The sequence below is a fragment of the Eutrigla gurnardus genome (assembly GCF_963514095.1).
Source record: "Eutrigla gurnardus genome assembly, chromosome: 18".
Taxonomy (NCBI): domain Eukaryota; kingdom Metazoa; phylum Chordata; class Actinopteri; order Perciformes; family Triglidae; genus Eutrigla; species Eutrigla gurnardus.
The window spans coordinates 4914444-4927604 of NC_139929.1; the positions used below are offsets into that span (position 1 = coordinate 4914444).

A 13161-nucleotide genomic window follows, 5' to 3' on the forward strand; every position below is an offset into this window, starting at 1 on the left:
TAGTTAGCTAAACCTCAAGTGGCACCTTTCAAATAACAATGAATACATTTGTTGATATAATCATGAGTGCAGCTTTAACATTAATAAACAAGACAAACAGCCTCTCTCAGCCCACTGACCTGCTCTCGCAGCCTCTCCTGGTGGCCCATGATCGCCGAGGCGTGATGGGGGTATTTCTGCTTCAGATGCTCCAGGAAGGCCTCCCTCTTCTTGTCCATGTCCGGCGGCTGCATAGCCAGGATCTCCCGAGACCCACGGGCGCCCCCTAACGTGTGCCTCCGAGGGACCGTGCGGCTGCCTTTGGCGTCCCCTCTCGAAGGGGCCGTCCCATTTGGGGAGGCCTGTCTGCGGCTAACGTGCTGCGCGTCCTCGGGGGAGGTTACCTTCAGGTTGCTTTTGGTTTGTTCTGAGGAGACAGAGAGAGACGAAGGGGGTCAAAACCAAAGTACTCTGTTGACCGAGAGGCCATGTCATGGAAAACACAACCATCTGAGACCTGAAACTTAATGAAAGCTCCTTTTACTTGAACACCCTACATGAGAGAAAGTTAAGAAAACTGTCTCCACATGCAAATGAGTGTTAATATTCTTCTCCCGGAAGCAACGCTGAAGTAAACACACGCAGTCGGCCCCGGTTCATTATATATTCATGCTGTTTTACATAAGAAATATATCCGCTATTGAATACGACGGACTAAAATATTGGTGATGAAAACACAGCTGTTCAGGATCTTTCCTTAATGTAAAAAAGCCAAGTGGAGAAACTGGGATATCCAGAGCTGTTTACACAAGGCAAAGAGATGTGCTGCCTTGTTTTCTAGACAGGCAGGTAGAGCTATAATGAGGGTTAAAGCAGAAAATAAGAGATCTCTTACTGAGTTCAACTCCTCAACAGTTGAAAGTGGATTTGCCACTGTTTTCTAGGTGCTTTTCTGTTCTTCTTTTTAAGCTTGAAAGCATGTTGTGAGTCACAGGTGAAAAAGAAGTTTCTTTTCTGCTTCTCAAAGACACAGAGGCGGGTTCGTAAAGTGCAAAACACATGTATCTTCAATCTACAGTTTTCACCTGCAGATCTTTTGCAGAAAACACTCAAATGCTTCCAATCAGTTAACACAAAAGAAGGCATCATTTTTGAGTGTGTTGGTGCGTCCAAAACACCCCCACACTGCTCGAGTTCAGCGCAGCGGTAGTCTCATGTACTTCCAGTGCTATTTTTAACTGCAAAACACAGTCTCCCCCCCCCCACTGGTAAACCAAATTACACCCAGCAGACAGAATTGACTCAAACCTTCCAAAAAAAAGAATTCAGGGAATTAATTTTGCCGGGTGGCACGTCAGAAAAGCTCATTACCTTCCCCCGGCGAACAATCTTTGTCTTCATCTGCTATTTCCTCTTCCATTGCACCTCGGGATCAACGGTGAAAGAGTGAGGCCCGGGGGAGAAGCAGCTAACGGCTTGCTTAGAGATTCCAGACGTGGCTCACGTGGAAAAAGGGGGCTTGGGATAGGCCCTGCCCCACGGACCCAGGATAGACTGGTGGGGATTTAGAAAGTCAACTGCATTCCAGGAGCCGGAGTGACTCGCTCCTCGCCCTCGGGCTAAAAAGCTCTCCTGCTGCCATGGAACGGTCATAGACTGAGTGTAAATGAGTCGGAGGAAGACGGAGCATTGCAAGCGATACTATGTGTATATACACACAGTCTGTTCTTTATCAGGACTTTGTCTGCAGATTGTTTGACTCTCCATCCCCACAGAGGGGCCCAACCAGGCTCCAGCACACATCCAAAATGTGTCATACCCTACTTTCTGAGCCCCATGCAGACTGCTCTCCAGATTATTATAAATGTGATGGAGTTATCTGATCAACGCGGCTGTCAGGAGTCGACGAGCGAACCGGCCTGCAGGCTAGCGTTGTTTCTAATTAGGAAACCTCACAGGACACAACAGTCTTTGTGTTTGTTTCCGACTCTGGCGTTCATTAAGAGCAACGCCGTCCTGTTTGGCCTGACAGTCGGCAAACACGCTCGCCAGCCTCATATGGTTGTGCAAATACGTCGGCGAATACACGTCCGGGGTCGACATATATGTGTGTTTATGTAAAAGAGGAAAAAAGGAAGAAGGGGGGGGGCATTCCTTTGCAGCTGCCGATGTAAGTGGCATGATCTAAAGGTACAAGACGAAGAAAGTGCAAATTGCAGAACCTTCAACGGGGTAAACGTGAGGGGATCAATGGCCTAGTTTGTGGGCCATGTAATTGAAAGCGGTGGGGTGAGCGCATGACCAAACACAATGCAGCAGCTGACGGATGATGTCTAACATATGGAGACATGTCTGCTTCCGCCCACTTTCTGTCTGCCTTCACCCCCCGCTCGCGTGCTCAGGCTCTCAGCCACCATATCAGGCCAGCAGACAGGGGATCAGGTCATTATAACCGTGGCACTGAGTTAGCTCCGTGCTACGCTAACACACTCATATCTCATCTTCATTCAATTCCTAAGAGTTGTTTTTTGGGGAGGAAATGTTGTAATCCGTCCACTCCCGCATGAATCAGTGATTTCCTATGTTTTCCCAGAGAACAGGGGTGCGTTCAGCAGCGGCTGTATGAGCAGATGGTGCAGCTATGTCGTAAAAAATGGTATTGCATCCTTTTCTGATAAGATTTCCTCTCCGTGTAATCGCTGAAAGCTGCAAAAGTCTTACTTTAACCTACAACTTTAGATGAATCTTAACGCTATAAAACTCTATAAATGATGAAGGTTGTTTGAAAATGCCGATATGATGTATTGAGTGACATACAGCAGCAAAATGAGCCCAAAGCTACAAACCATTTTGACAACTACCCTTAAATATTTTATAACGTTTGAGTAGGAGAGACGTTTGACACAATGGCGAACGCTAACATTTTATGTGCTTTTGCTTCAACCTTTTTGATGAAATATCAAATAAAGTATCCAAAATAGAGCATATAGACAGCGGTTAGTGCCGACCCTCCGTCATAATCAAACCAGCGATTACACGCCACGCTCTTAACAACCTGCCTCGCTGCACTTTCACTGTCTGCATTCCAGGTCAAAGGAAAAATGACCTCCTTCTCCCCGAGTGTCACAAGGAGATCCTGCGAGTGAATTGTGTCATGGTCTGACGGCTTAAAGAATGTCGCTCCCTCTCTCTTTCACAGCCAGTGTTGAGCAAATGTATAATGAGAACAGAAGCGGTCCTAATTCTGAGCCTTGAGGGACACCCATGTCCAGAGAACAGCGTTTAATAATATTATCATTATAAATGAATAGTAGTGACTCTTGGAGGTCATGAAGGAGACTTCAAGCTAAATGCTACCATCGGCATGCTAACATGTTAGCGTGCAAATCTTTAAACTGAACTGCATGAGAAGATTCAAATCAGCAGAGGGAAAGACGACGCAGGAACCCGCTCGGCCACCGTGAGCGCCCTCCTGCTGTCTGCAGTTACTTCTCTGCTTGTCGCTTATTTATGGAGGAATGTATCCCCGTGCACACTCCCACTCTCCCCCACTATTACTGTGCCATAACTACGCAGTTAGACACAAAGCCCTGTTGTGTGCAATAAAAAGCAGAGCTCACACTGATACCCCGAAGCCATGAATAGCGGGACACACAACAGCGCTGGTCCACTGTCGAGGATCTGACGGGGATTTTGTTATGATGTGCAAGTTACAAAAAGGATCTTGTTTAGATGCGATTCAAATTCATTATTCATTAATGTCACGTTTAATGAGTCATTCGGACTGAGACTTTAAATGTTGTTTGAAAAAAAACTGCCAGGGAATTAAAATAATGACCCGTTACTTTGATCCACACTGAAATATCTAATATGGGATCGCCATGACATTTTGAACAGACATTCACGGTTCCTAGACGATGTAACTTTTGCGACGCCACCATGAGGTTGACATTTGTGGTTTTTAATGAAATCTCAACAAGTACGGGGTAGATTGTAGTGGTGGGGATTGCAAATCCCTCTGCTGATTTAAATCTTCTCATGCAGTTCAGTTTAAAGAGTTGCAAGCTAACATGTTAGCATGCCAATGGTAGCATTTAGCTTGACGTCTCCTGCATGGCCTCCAAGAGTCACTGCTATTCATTTACATTTACATTCAGGGCATTTAGCAGACGCGTTTGTCCAAAGCGACTTACAATAAGTACATATGTCAAAAGAAAGAAACCACAACATATCATTGCTGATAAAGTACACAGGAAGTAAGATAACCTATAGCACTAAGTGGAGAAGGGGTATTAATTAGCTAATGCTTCTTCCTACTCCTTTTCAAACATACAAAGGCTTTTATCGACTAGTGCTTCAAGTGTAATATATTATTCACATGTTTGAAATAAAGCATTCATTCATTCATTCATTCAAGTAAGAGCGAAAAAATAGAAACAAGTGTTAGGTCCTTGTCTGAGTAAAGTAGTAGCTGTTCAGCAAGGATACCTAAAGAATAACAGTGCTATAGGTAAGAACATAGAAGTGCTTTTTTTTTTTTTGTTTGTTTTTTTGATAATGATAATATCCTAAAAAAAAATATATTCATTTTTGAGTATCATAGAGTGTAAAAAAGACCCAACAACCCTAAAAAAAACCCCATGTTGACATAAATTGTTCAGCTAAAACAAGATAATGGAAATTATTTAAAATTGAAGTTATATTTAAGAACCAAAATGATCAAAACTGAAGACATATTTTCTCATTTTCCCATCAGTCGTCCTTCTTTCCAGTCCACCACCACCTGATTCATGCCCTTCAGTGATCACGTTCCTCTCTCCCGCCTACAGATCTGTGCTCTGACCCCTCCGAGCTCCGGGAGGAGGCTAATGTGCGATGGTCTGTGGAGGTGACCCGCTCAAAGCACGCAGAAAAAACAGACTCTGATTTTCTCCACCGACCTGTCACCGATTGCCGATCTGACAGATAAGCTCTTTCCGTGCAGATAACCGACACCAGCGTTCCAAAACTTCCTCCACAATGCAGTCTGGCCACATTTGTCACAACACACACACACATAGACATTCACACATACACATCTGACTTCCGATCTGAGTATCTGTTTCACTCTTTGCATGTTACATTTTTCATGCATGTCAACACTTTTTGAATTTGAAACACAATAGGAAAAACACGCCATGTGTGAAAGTGATTCCATACGAAGAGAGAAAGAGAAATCTTTCATAAATAGAAGGGTTTTTTCATTTCAGGCTCACTGCCAAAGAAAATTCTCCACCATATGTAATCCACCAATCAGAGAGCCCCGTTGTGAATGAGATTCCTGGACGACAACACGATGTTTTGATTTGTTTTGTTCCCAACGCTGCATGCGCACAGAACTGTCCTTTAATGAACTCAATATGGTTTTCAGTTCATTCACAAATCCTTGCTCTTCATTCAATTCTTCTTCTCTTTTTCTGCGCGTTCACGTCACCTGTTGATTCCAGAGTGTAGTCCACTCGTCCCACTGTAAACAGCACTGTCATGGTTTCTCAACTCTGTCCTCCCCATTAAAAAACACACACATCCACTCCTTGGGGAATAAAACACCACAGAATAAAGCATTATGAATAATACATAGGAAGCTGACATCTCGTTAAAGTCACAGGGAATTCAAAAGTCAGCACATGACTGGATTTCCCTCCGCTACTTCTTCTTTGTTTTCCTCTCCACTATCGTTGCCATGTTTTCTCCCCCCCCCCCCCCCACCCCACTAATGAGACATCTCCCAGCTGCCTCACGAGTGTGAATGAACGTCAGTGCACTGCCCACCCTGTTAGCCGAGACCACCGCAACATCTGCCTGAGCTCAGACCCGTTGACACCCACGCGGATTGCGCTGCACCTTTGCATGGAGACGTACCACGAGAGTGTGTCCAGACCCTTAGGAGCAGACAGGCCTGCCAACCTGACAGGCACTCGGCCAACAGATATGAGTTACAGACATGTGGTCTGGCGTGCCTGTGTGGGTGTCGGCGCTGGGAATAGTAGCAGCGGCAGATGTGATATCAAAGCAGCTACATAACGGCACACAATTTGACAGCCTAACATGGCACAATAAAGGTTAAATGCATGTGGGAGACTTGCTCAATGAAATTGATTTTTGCTGCTGCTTTACCTCCGAGTGGAAATGCTTGAGACTTGGAGATCTTTAACGCGTGTGAAAAGTCAACACCTTTTCTACTTCAGCTTTGGACTGGGTGAAATAATCGCAATTCACATGTGTGGAATCGATCATTTGGCTCCGTGTCCTCCTTCCCCTCCCTTTCTTCTTTCACCTGCTGTTGTAAACACGCTAAAGGGGAGTTGAGAGAGATGCTGCTGGCAGAGAAGGCCACTTCGTTCTAAGTCAGCCAGAGCACAACTCAAACAAACAGCTTCGTTTTATTGGTGAGCTTCACTCGTCGGCACAATCTCAGCGTCGCTCTGCCTCCACCTCTCTGATCAGATCACCCGGCTGCCTGCTGCCCCCTCTCTGTGCTGAACAAGTTGTTGCTGTATTCCTGAGATGCACTGCGTTTTCATCGCACCAGGGGGTGCTGTTGAAAATGCACCGGGCATCACAAGCAAATGATCATGGGGGATTTCTGTGTGTGAGTGTGTGAAAGTGGAAAAAAAAATACAATAAATAGTGTGTTCGCCTCCTTAATCTTGCACAAGGAAATAAGCCTGAGCATATTTCCTTTGTCGTTTATTAACTGAGACACTAAGTGCTGCTTAATGAGCCGGTGTGTTTGTTAGTGTGTGTGTGTGTGTGTGTGTGTGTGTGTGTGTGTGTGTGTGTGTGTGTGTGTGTGTGTGTGTGTGTGTCCACATGTGCCAGTAAAGCCCAGCAGTGTGTACACTTCATTAACTCGTGGCTGGAGTAGGTGTAAGTCAACCTAGCCACCGGCTCACATGTCTGCAGGTCTCCCTTGACAACCGTCTCTGGGCCAACAGTGAGGTCCTGAAGGGGGGGGGGGGATGGAGAGATGCTGTGAACAGCTGCAGCTGGGAGGAGTACATCATGCTACCTCTCGCACCCTGACTAAGAGAGACTTTTTTCCCTTTGTAATCTGATTCACAACCCTCCCGAGGAACCAGAATCTCTCCGAGGAGATCCGCCCTTAACTCTCTCCCGGGATTAAAGATAAGGGTGCACTGGGCTAGAACCGATTTCATTGCGGTTAATTTAATCACACCAAATCCCCGGTGTGAGTGACTCATCTGTTTAACAGCCTACCGAGTGTGACTACAGGGCTGGTTATCCTCTGAACTTTCGATACCAGCGCAGATTCAAAGAGTAAAAATGGTACTTTGTGACTGGCATGGGAGTTGTTACATCATTTTATATACATATTTAAAAATAATAGAATTGCCACTCAGTAACATGTCATATAGTGAAAATACAGCTTCTTGTTTGGCGTTGAATGAACACCTCAACACGAACCTGGATATCATAACCTTCATGCAGATCAAATGTGACTATTTAGTGGAGAACTGATCCTTTAAGCCTGCATGGGACTCTACTGTGATGGACATCAGATCTAACTCATCAACAGGTTGTCCATCCTCCTGCAGACTGTCGCCTACAGGTTGCAACAGGAACTGCACGTGAGAAAAAAGTCAAATTCTCAAGGGTCTCGCAAACTATGTGCTTGTTGATAAAATATCTCCTTTCTGTTTTGGGAAGTTTTCCCTGTCAACAAATCCAACAGAAGTGCACGCAGCAGAAACCCACTCGTGATAACGACATGTATACAAACACGCACAGACATAAACACGAGCACAAGCGTGCACAGCGAATTAAAGATATGGGCTTGCTTTGCACAAATTGGCTTAAATACTTGGGGAAGCATCTGCTCTTCTTATCTGGTGATAATTAGATGGAGCGAGACACATGTTAAAACAGACGTGTACAAAGACACACCAGAGACATCACAGCAAAGTCCTTAAAGTGACGTCGGCGCCCCCCTTTTTGCTGCAGAGAGTTAACTACGCGTTCAGCCTGCACATGCCTTTCAATATGCCTGCTCCCTCGCAAGTTTATTAAAAAGTGATTGCGCTGCAACCGACTCTTCGTAGTGATAAGCGGCTCAGGGCCTGGACTTTGCCTGCCAGTCAGTCTTGTGTTTCTCACTCCCCCCCTTCCCCCCTTTTCCTCAGCATGCAAGCGACGCCAAACTAAGGTAAACTTAAAGCTTATTACTGACCCAACAGCTCAGGAATCCAATGACAATCAAATAAATCAAATCAGCTTTTCAGTGTGTGACATTCTGGCTTGAGGATAAAGGTGTATCATATCACACTTATGTTATATTCTCCAAGGGGCTCCACAAGTTCTTGCTTAGGAGAGGTGAGTGCTGCTGGAGCTGATAAGTGATGCAGGTGGTGGAGGGATGTGAAATAGGCCCCTGTTGAGGGGGGGCACTCCGAGAATCCTGGGAACACTAGCGCCTCTGTCCCAGTCTTTATCTGCAAAACCTGCTGTCCGTGTGTCCCTCTATGGATGTGTGTGTGTGTGTGTGTGTGTGTGTGTGTGTGTGTGTGTGTGTGTGTGTGTGTGTGTGTGTCGGTGGGTGGACTGCATCCAAGCTCAAGGCTCTGTGGTGCAGAAGGGGGCTGGAAGCTTTGTGAATGTGGCCAGAGCTATTGAGAGGGAGGGAGAAATAATGCATGCGTAAACTGCAACGGTGTCGTTTAAGTGCATTCTTTCACCTCGAAAAAATGGGAATGTTAAAGAGGGAAAATATGGTGTGCGTGTATTTCTAAGAACTGTAAGCGGAGATTTCTTCGTGGAATCACGAGAACGCCGGTCACGGACTCGAGGGGAAAGCGAGAAAGGAAACAACACGAGCCTTATGATAGCAGCAGCAAAAAAAGGGAAATGTTGCAACTTTCTCACGGGAGAGGAAGAGAAAAAGTGAGCGCACGCTAAGTTTAATAGTTTCACCACAATGGAGCCATAACGCAGAGCCGGGCAGGGATCAGGGCTCTGGGTGAATGGATGGGAGGGAATTGTCTGTGTGAGTGTGGGCACAGCGCTAACCGCACAGCAGTGCTCGTGATTGATGTTTGTGCAGCATGAAACGGTAACCTGGCATCATATTGCCTCCCAGTGTTATAGGCCTCTGGACTGTAATCAGCCCGTCCTCTCTGCAGCACAGCAGGCTGATTTAATGGCCTTAACTATAAACATTTAAGAGGGCATGCAACCAGTGAGGTATAGGGCATATAAAGGCACAACTTTAAAAGCTGCCCTAATCAATATGTCGTATGTTAACGACGGATCAAAATGACTACTAATGTGAAAGGAGTCACTCGAGTTGACGAACCCACAGAGAGTTGCCGACCCCGCTCTCCAGTTTTTCAACGTATTGCGTTGGTTAACGGGTTTTGCAGCAGACAAAAATAGCGATTAGATGGTGAACGTAATGGACTACTTAGCAGCTAAAGAGACAGATATTTCCCTCAGGAGTCGGTGGAGACCAAAACTGAGCTAAAAAGGAGAGAGGAAGTAATGAACGTATGTGTCTAAACAAATAAAAAATATGAGAAAATGGTATGGACAGGTTGTTGTGTACAGCACAAACATGTTAGCTGTGCAACGTGATGAAGAAAGCCACTGTTATAACACGGTGAAGTAGAAACCGGTCTATTCGTGCAGACAGGAACGAAGCAGTTCCTTCAAATGCTATTATCTTAGTTAAATGCTAATTCCCTCAGGGCTGTATTTACACGGCTGCTCTGTCCTCTTTGGGAGAGTCAACTCTGCTTACCCTTTGCTCTGCGGCAAAAGCGGTAACAGGTCTGAAATATATTTGTTTTAACACAAAAAAATAACCCGGGGACAAAGCACACAGCGGCTCGGTGATTCAAGAAAAGGGGAGAAGACATTTTCAGTGATCTTACTATTTCAGCCTCCGGAGCTGACCAGACTCTACCGGCACAGAGTTTTCTGATTGGTTACTAATGACATCATCCCCGGGGCCAGCCAGCCACCCCCCCCCCCCCCCCCCCCCCTCCCTCTCTCAGCCGACGATGTCATCAGTGCTGAAGCATCTCAGTGATGTAATGTACTCAAGTAGCACCTCTCTTCCCTCCTCCTGTTTCTTCTCATTCCTCTCTCCATCTTTTCATTACGCTCTTTCCGCTCATCAGCTGCATCCAGATTAAAAAAAAAAGAAAAAAAGATCCCTCCCCACCTGTTTATTAGCGCTCAAATTCAGGGGCACATAGATTTACAGTTAAGCCCGGTGCAATTAGTAGCTCTTAAATGGTCTCCTTAAAAAGACGAGGAGGAATGAATTCACATTTTCCTAATCCCGTCTATGTCTTGCAGCTGTAATTAAAACACGGAGCAGAGATCAGAGATCCACAAGGTGGGAGACTGAAGACATGAAAATCCAGGTGGCCTGACGCCATTAGGTTGGTTATGACGAAGTGTAACGGGGTAAGTTACACTTCAGACACACAAAACTCACAGAAAACGCTGCAGACATTATGTAGTCGCACATCTGAGTCTTCATGTTGTCAGCTCGCTCCCGTTTGATTTATTCAGACCATTTCATCTTTTTGGCGAAGCTTTCACATCTGTTTTTTAATCACAATTTGCGAGTGAGAGTGTGTGTGTGTGTGTGTGTGTCCTGGGCAAACATCCACAGAGCTCAAGCGGATTAGCGAAGGGGACTCTACCCTGATCAAAGCAGCACAGAATCCAGCTTACTAGGACATACTGTGTAACACGTAACCCCCATGGAAATGATACAGTAGATGCTGCACAACCCCGACGCTGTAGACCTCCGACTGCAATGCAGCACAGACCCTTAAAAAGGGGTTCTTATGTGTCTTTCCTGTAGTGGAAAAAAAACTCTCTCCCCAAAACTGTAAATCAGAGAAGTGACACTCCAACTAAGTGCTCTCATCAAGTATGCAGCTGCTCCATAGAAACCGTCCTGGTTAACAGCCCGGAGAGAATGTGCCCCCAAAAAAACCCCCAACCTAGCAGAGATTCCCTTACTGACATGGAGACATTTTTTACAACAATGCAATAACAAAATGAAGCCTAATATAGCAAACATGTGGGTTTACAGAATGGACACAACCACCTAACGATGCTAACGACGCTAACGGTAAAAACTATGGCACAGAGCTAACAGTGAGGAGGAACCAGAGAGAGGACGTTGCTGCTATATTAATGCTCTGAATGTCATATATTATGACTTTAACGTGAAAGATAATTACCTCCAGTTGTTATCCATCTTTTATTTGATTTATTTCGATGTAGCCGAACATCTGTGACTTACTAGTGTGTCTGAAGTCCATCAGTAGTCGAGAAAAGATGTATGAGAACAACATAAATATAATACGCAGGTTATTGCACATAATGCCTCCACATCTGCACAGAAACTCGTGTCACGATTACCGGTCGACTCCAAGTTGAGCCCCACTGATGCCGAGCGGGACATGCATTATGGATGCCCTCCCAGTAAATTCACATGGAGATAGTCACTGTAATTAAGTCATTCCTCGGCTCCGCGGGGTCCTCCATCAAACTGTCTGAGCTCCACTGAGAGACCCGATGGGATGTATCTGATTCTAATAATAAAAGGGTCTGGGATTCGTCTGCCCGAGCAGACGCCGAGGAGGTTTTGGCGGAAATTCACAGGAAGCTTTAACGGAGGGTAACGTGAATTGATATCTTAATATGTAAAGGAAACCACGTGAAAGCACATTCCTCCTGAGGAATGTGCTTGTTGTGTGATCGGCAGTCCGCCGCTCAGACCAGCTCGCCACATTTCAGCAGAGCCTGCAAGCGCAGATAGCCGATACAGTACCGCCGTCCCTTCCCCTCGGCTTCATTACGCACGTAGCGAGATGGTTATTTTGCGATGCCTCTGCGGCTAACCGCCGTCATCCACCAGCTAATGGCTTTAGCATGTGCCTAGCAGCTCGTTGGCTCCGGCGGTCTCGGGGAGCTGAAATGAAGCGGGGCATTGTTGTGTCGCTGCCGGGGAGGATACCGCGCTGTGAAAAGGGAAAAACCTGACGGGGAAGGAAACCTCGAAACAAAGTGCCAAGAAATGGTGATAAAAGGGACGGAACTGTGTGTGTGTGTGTGTGTGTTAAGGGACTGCTTCCCCTTTTCCTGCCATTATATAAAAAAAACTCATGGAAATGTTCAGAACTTCATGGAATGTTCTTGCGGCCTTGAATTTTAAGGTAGAAGGCGAGTCTTTGGGGGAATGGAAACTCTAAGCAAAACCAATTACGAGCCATAGTTTTCCCCCCTTTTTATGGGAAATGTAATGATAGACTGGTAAACCTTATGATCGCCCCATAATATAGATATTATCTGCGCTAAAATATAATGTGGTGAAGGGGCTTTTGAGCTAAGAAAAAATGGAAAATACCTCGAAAAGGCAAGTTATGACTTTCAGCTCAAATATTAGAAAAATGTTCTCACTCTGGGGACGTATTTAACTTTTATTAACACTGGCACGACCACTGAAACCCATTCGGGGTAGTGAGATGAAGCAGAAAGGTAAAAGACTTACTACAACATTGAAAATGTCAGATTTTACAAGATGACTTTCATTACTCTGAGGGGAGCCTGGGGGGGAATCGCTCACTTGCACCGGAGTACAGTCTAGACCAGAAGAAGAATATTATTTATGAACCGAAAATGGTAAGTTTTCAGGGATATTATGGAATATTTCATCTGGTGATATTCTGTTTTTTCTTGTCTCTCGCAACAAATGCAATGACAAGTCCAAACCTGATTATATAATAAGCAATACACTGATCTCTCCGTGTCATAGACCTCCATTATTAACCAAAAACTTCATTATTATTACCATTGATTCAAAAAGCACTATCCTGGTCCCTTTAAATACAAGCACACCAAATCTGCGAGTGAAAATAGTTCCCAACAAATAGGTTATTTCCTGCTTATGAGAAGTGACAAACTGGCATTGCAGCCCCGAATGAACTGCATTTGAAGCTAAGAGGTGTCACACTTATAATCCTACTACTTAAATAAAATCCTCAGAATAAGCAGATTCCAAAATAGCAACACCTGTATATCTGTCATTACATTTACCCTATCATGTTTTTTTTTCTCCAAACTGTTCTCCTCGGCGCTCCTTCCCAGTATTTACATGGT

General features: G+C 45.2%; 1 protein-coding gene across 11 annotated transcripts in view; it reads right to left on the reverse strand.

Annotated features, from left to right (window-relative positions):
• Nucleotides 1–13161, reverse strand: part of kiaa1217 (KIAA1217 ortholog) — a 91521-nt gene that overhangs the window by 38637 nt on the left and 39723 nt on the right. For 10 of the 11 annotated variants that reach the window (XM_084033447.1, XM_084033449.1, XM_084033444.1 and 7 more), the window contains exon 2: nt 120–406. In XM_084033447.1, the coding sequence (XP_083889573.1) occupies nt 120–406 (287 nt within the window). Of the gene's footprint in view, nt 1–119; nt 407–1350; nt 1493–13161 lie in introns of those variants that run through there. The other variant, XM_084033448.1, reaches the window with a different exon arrangement.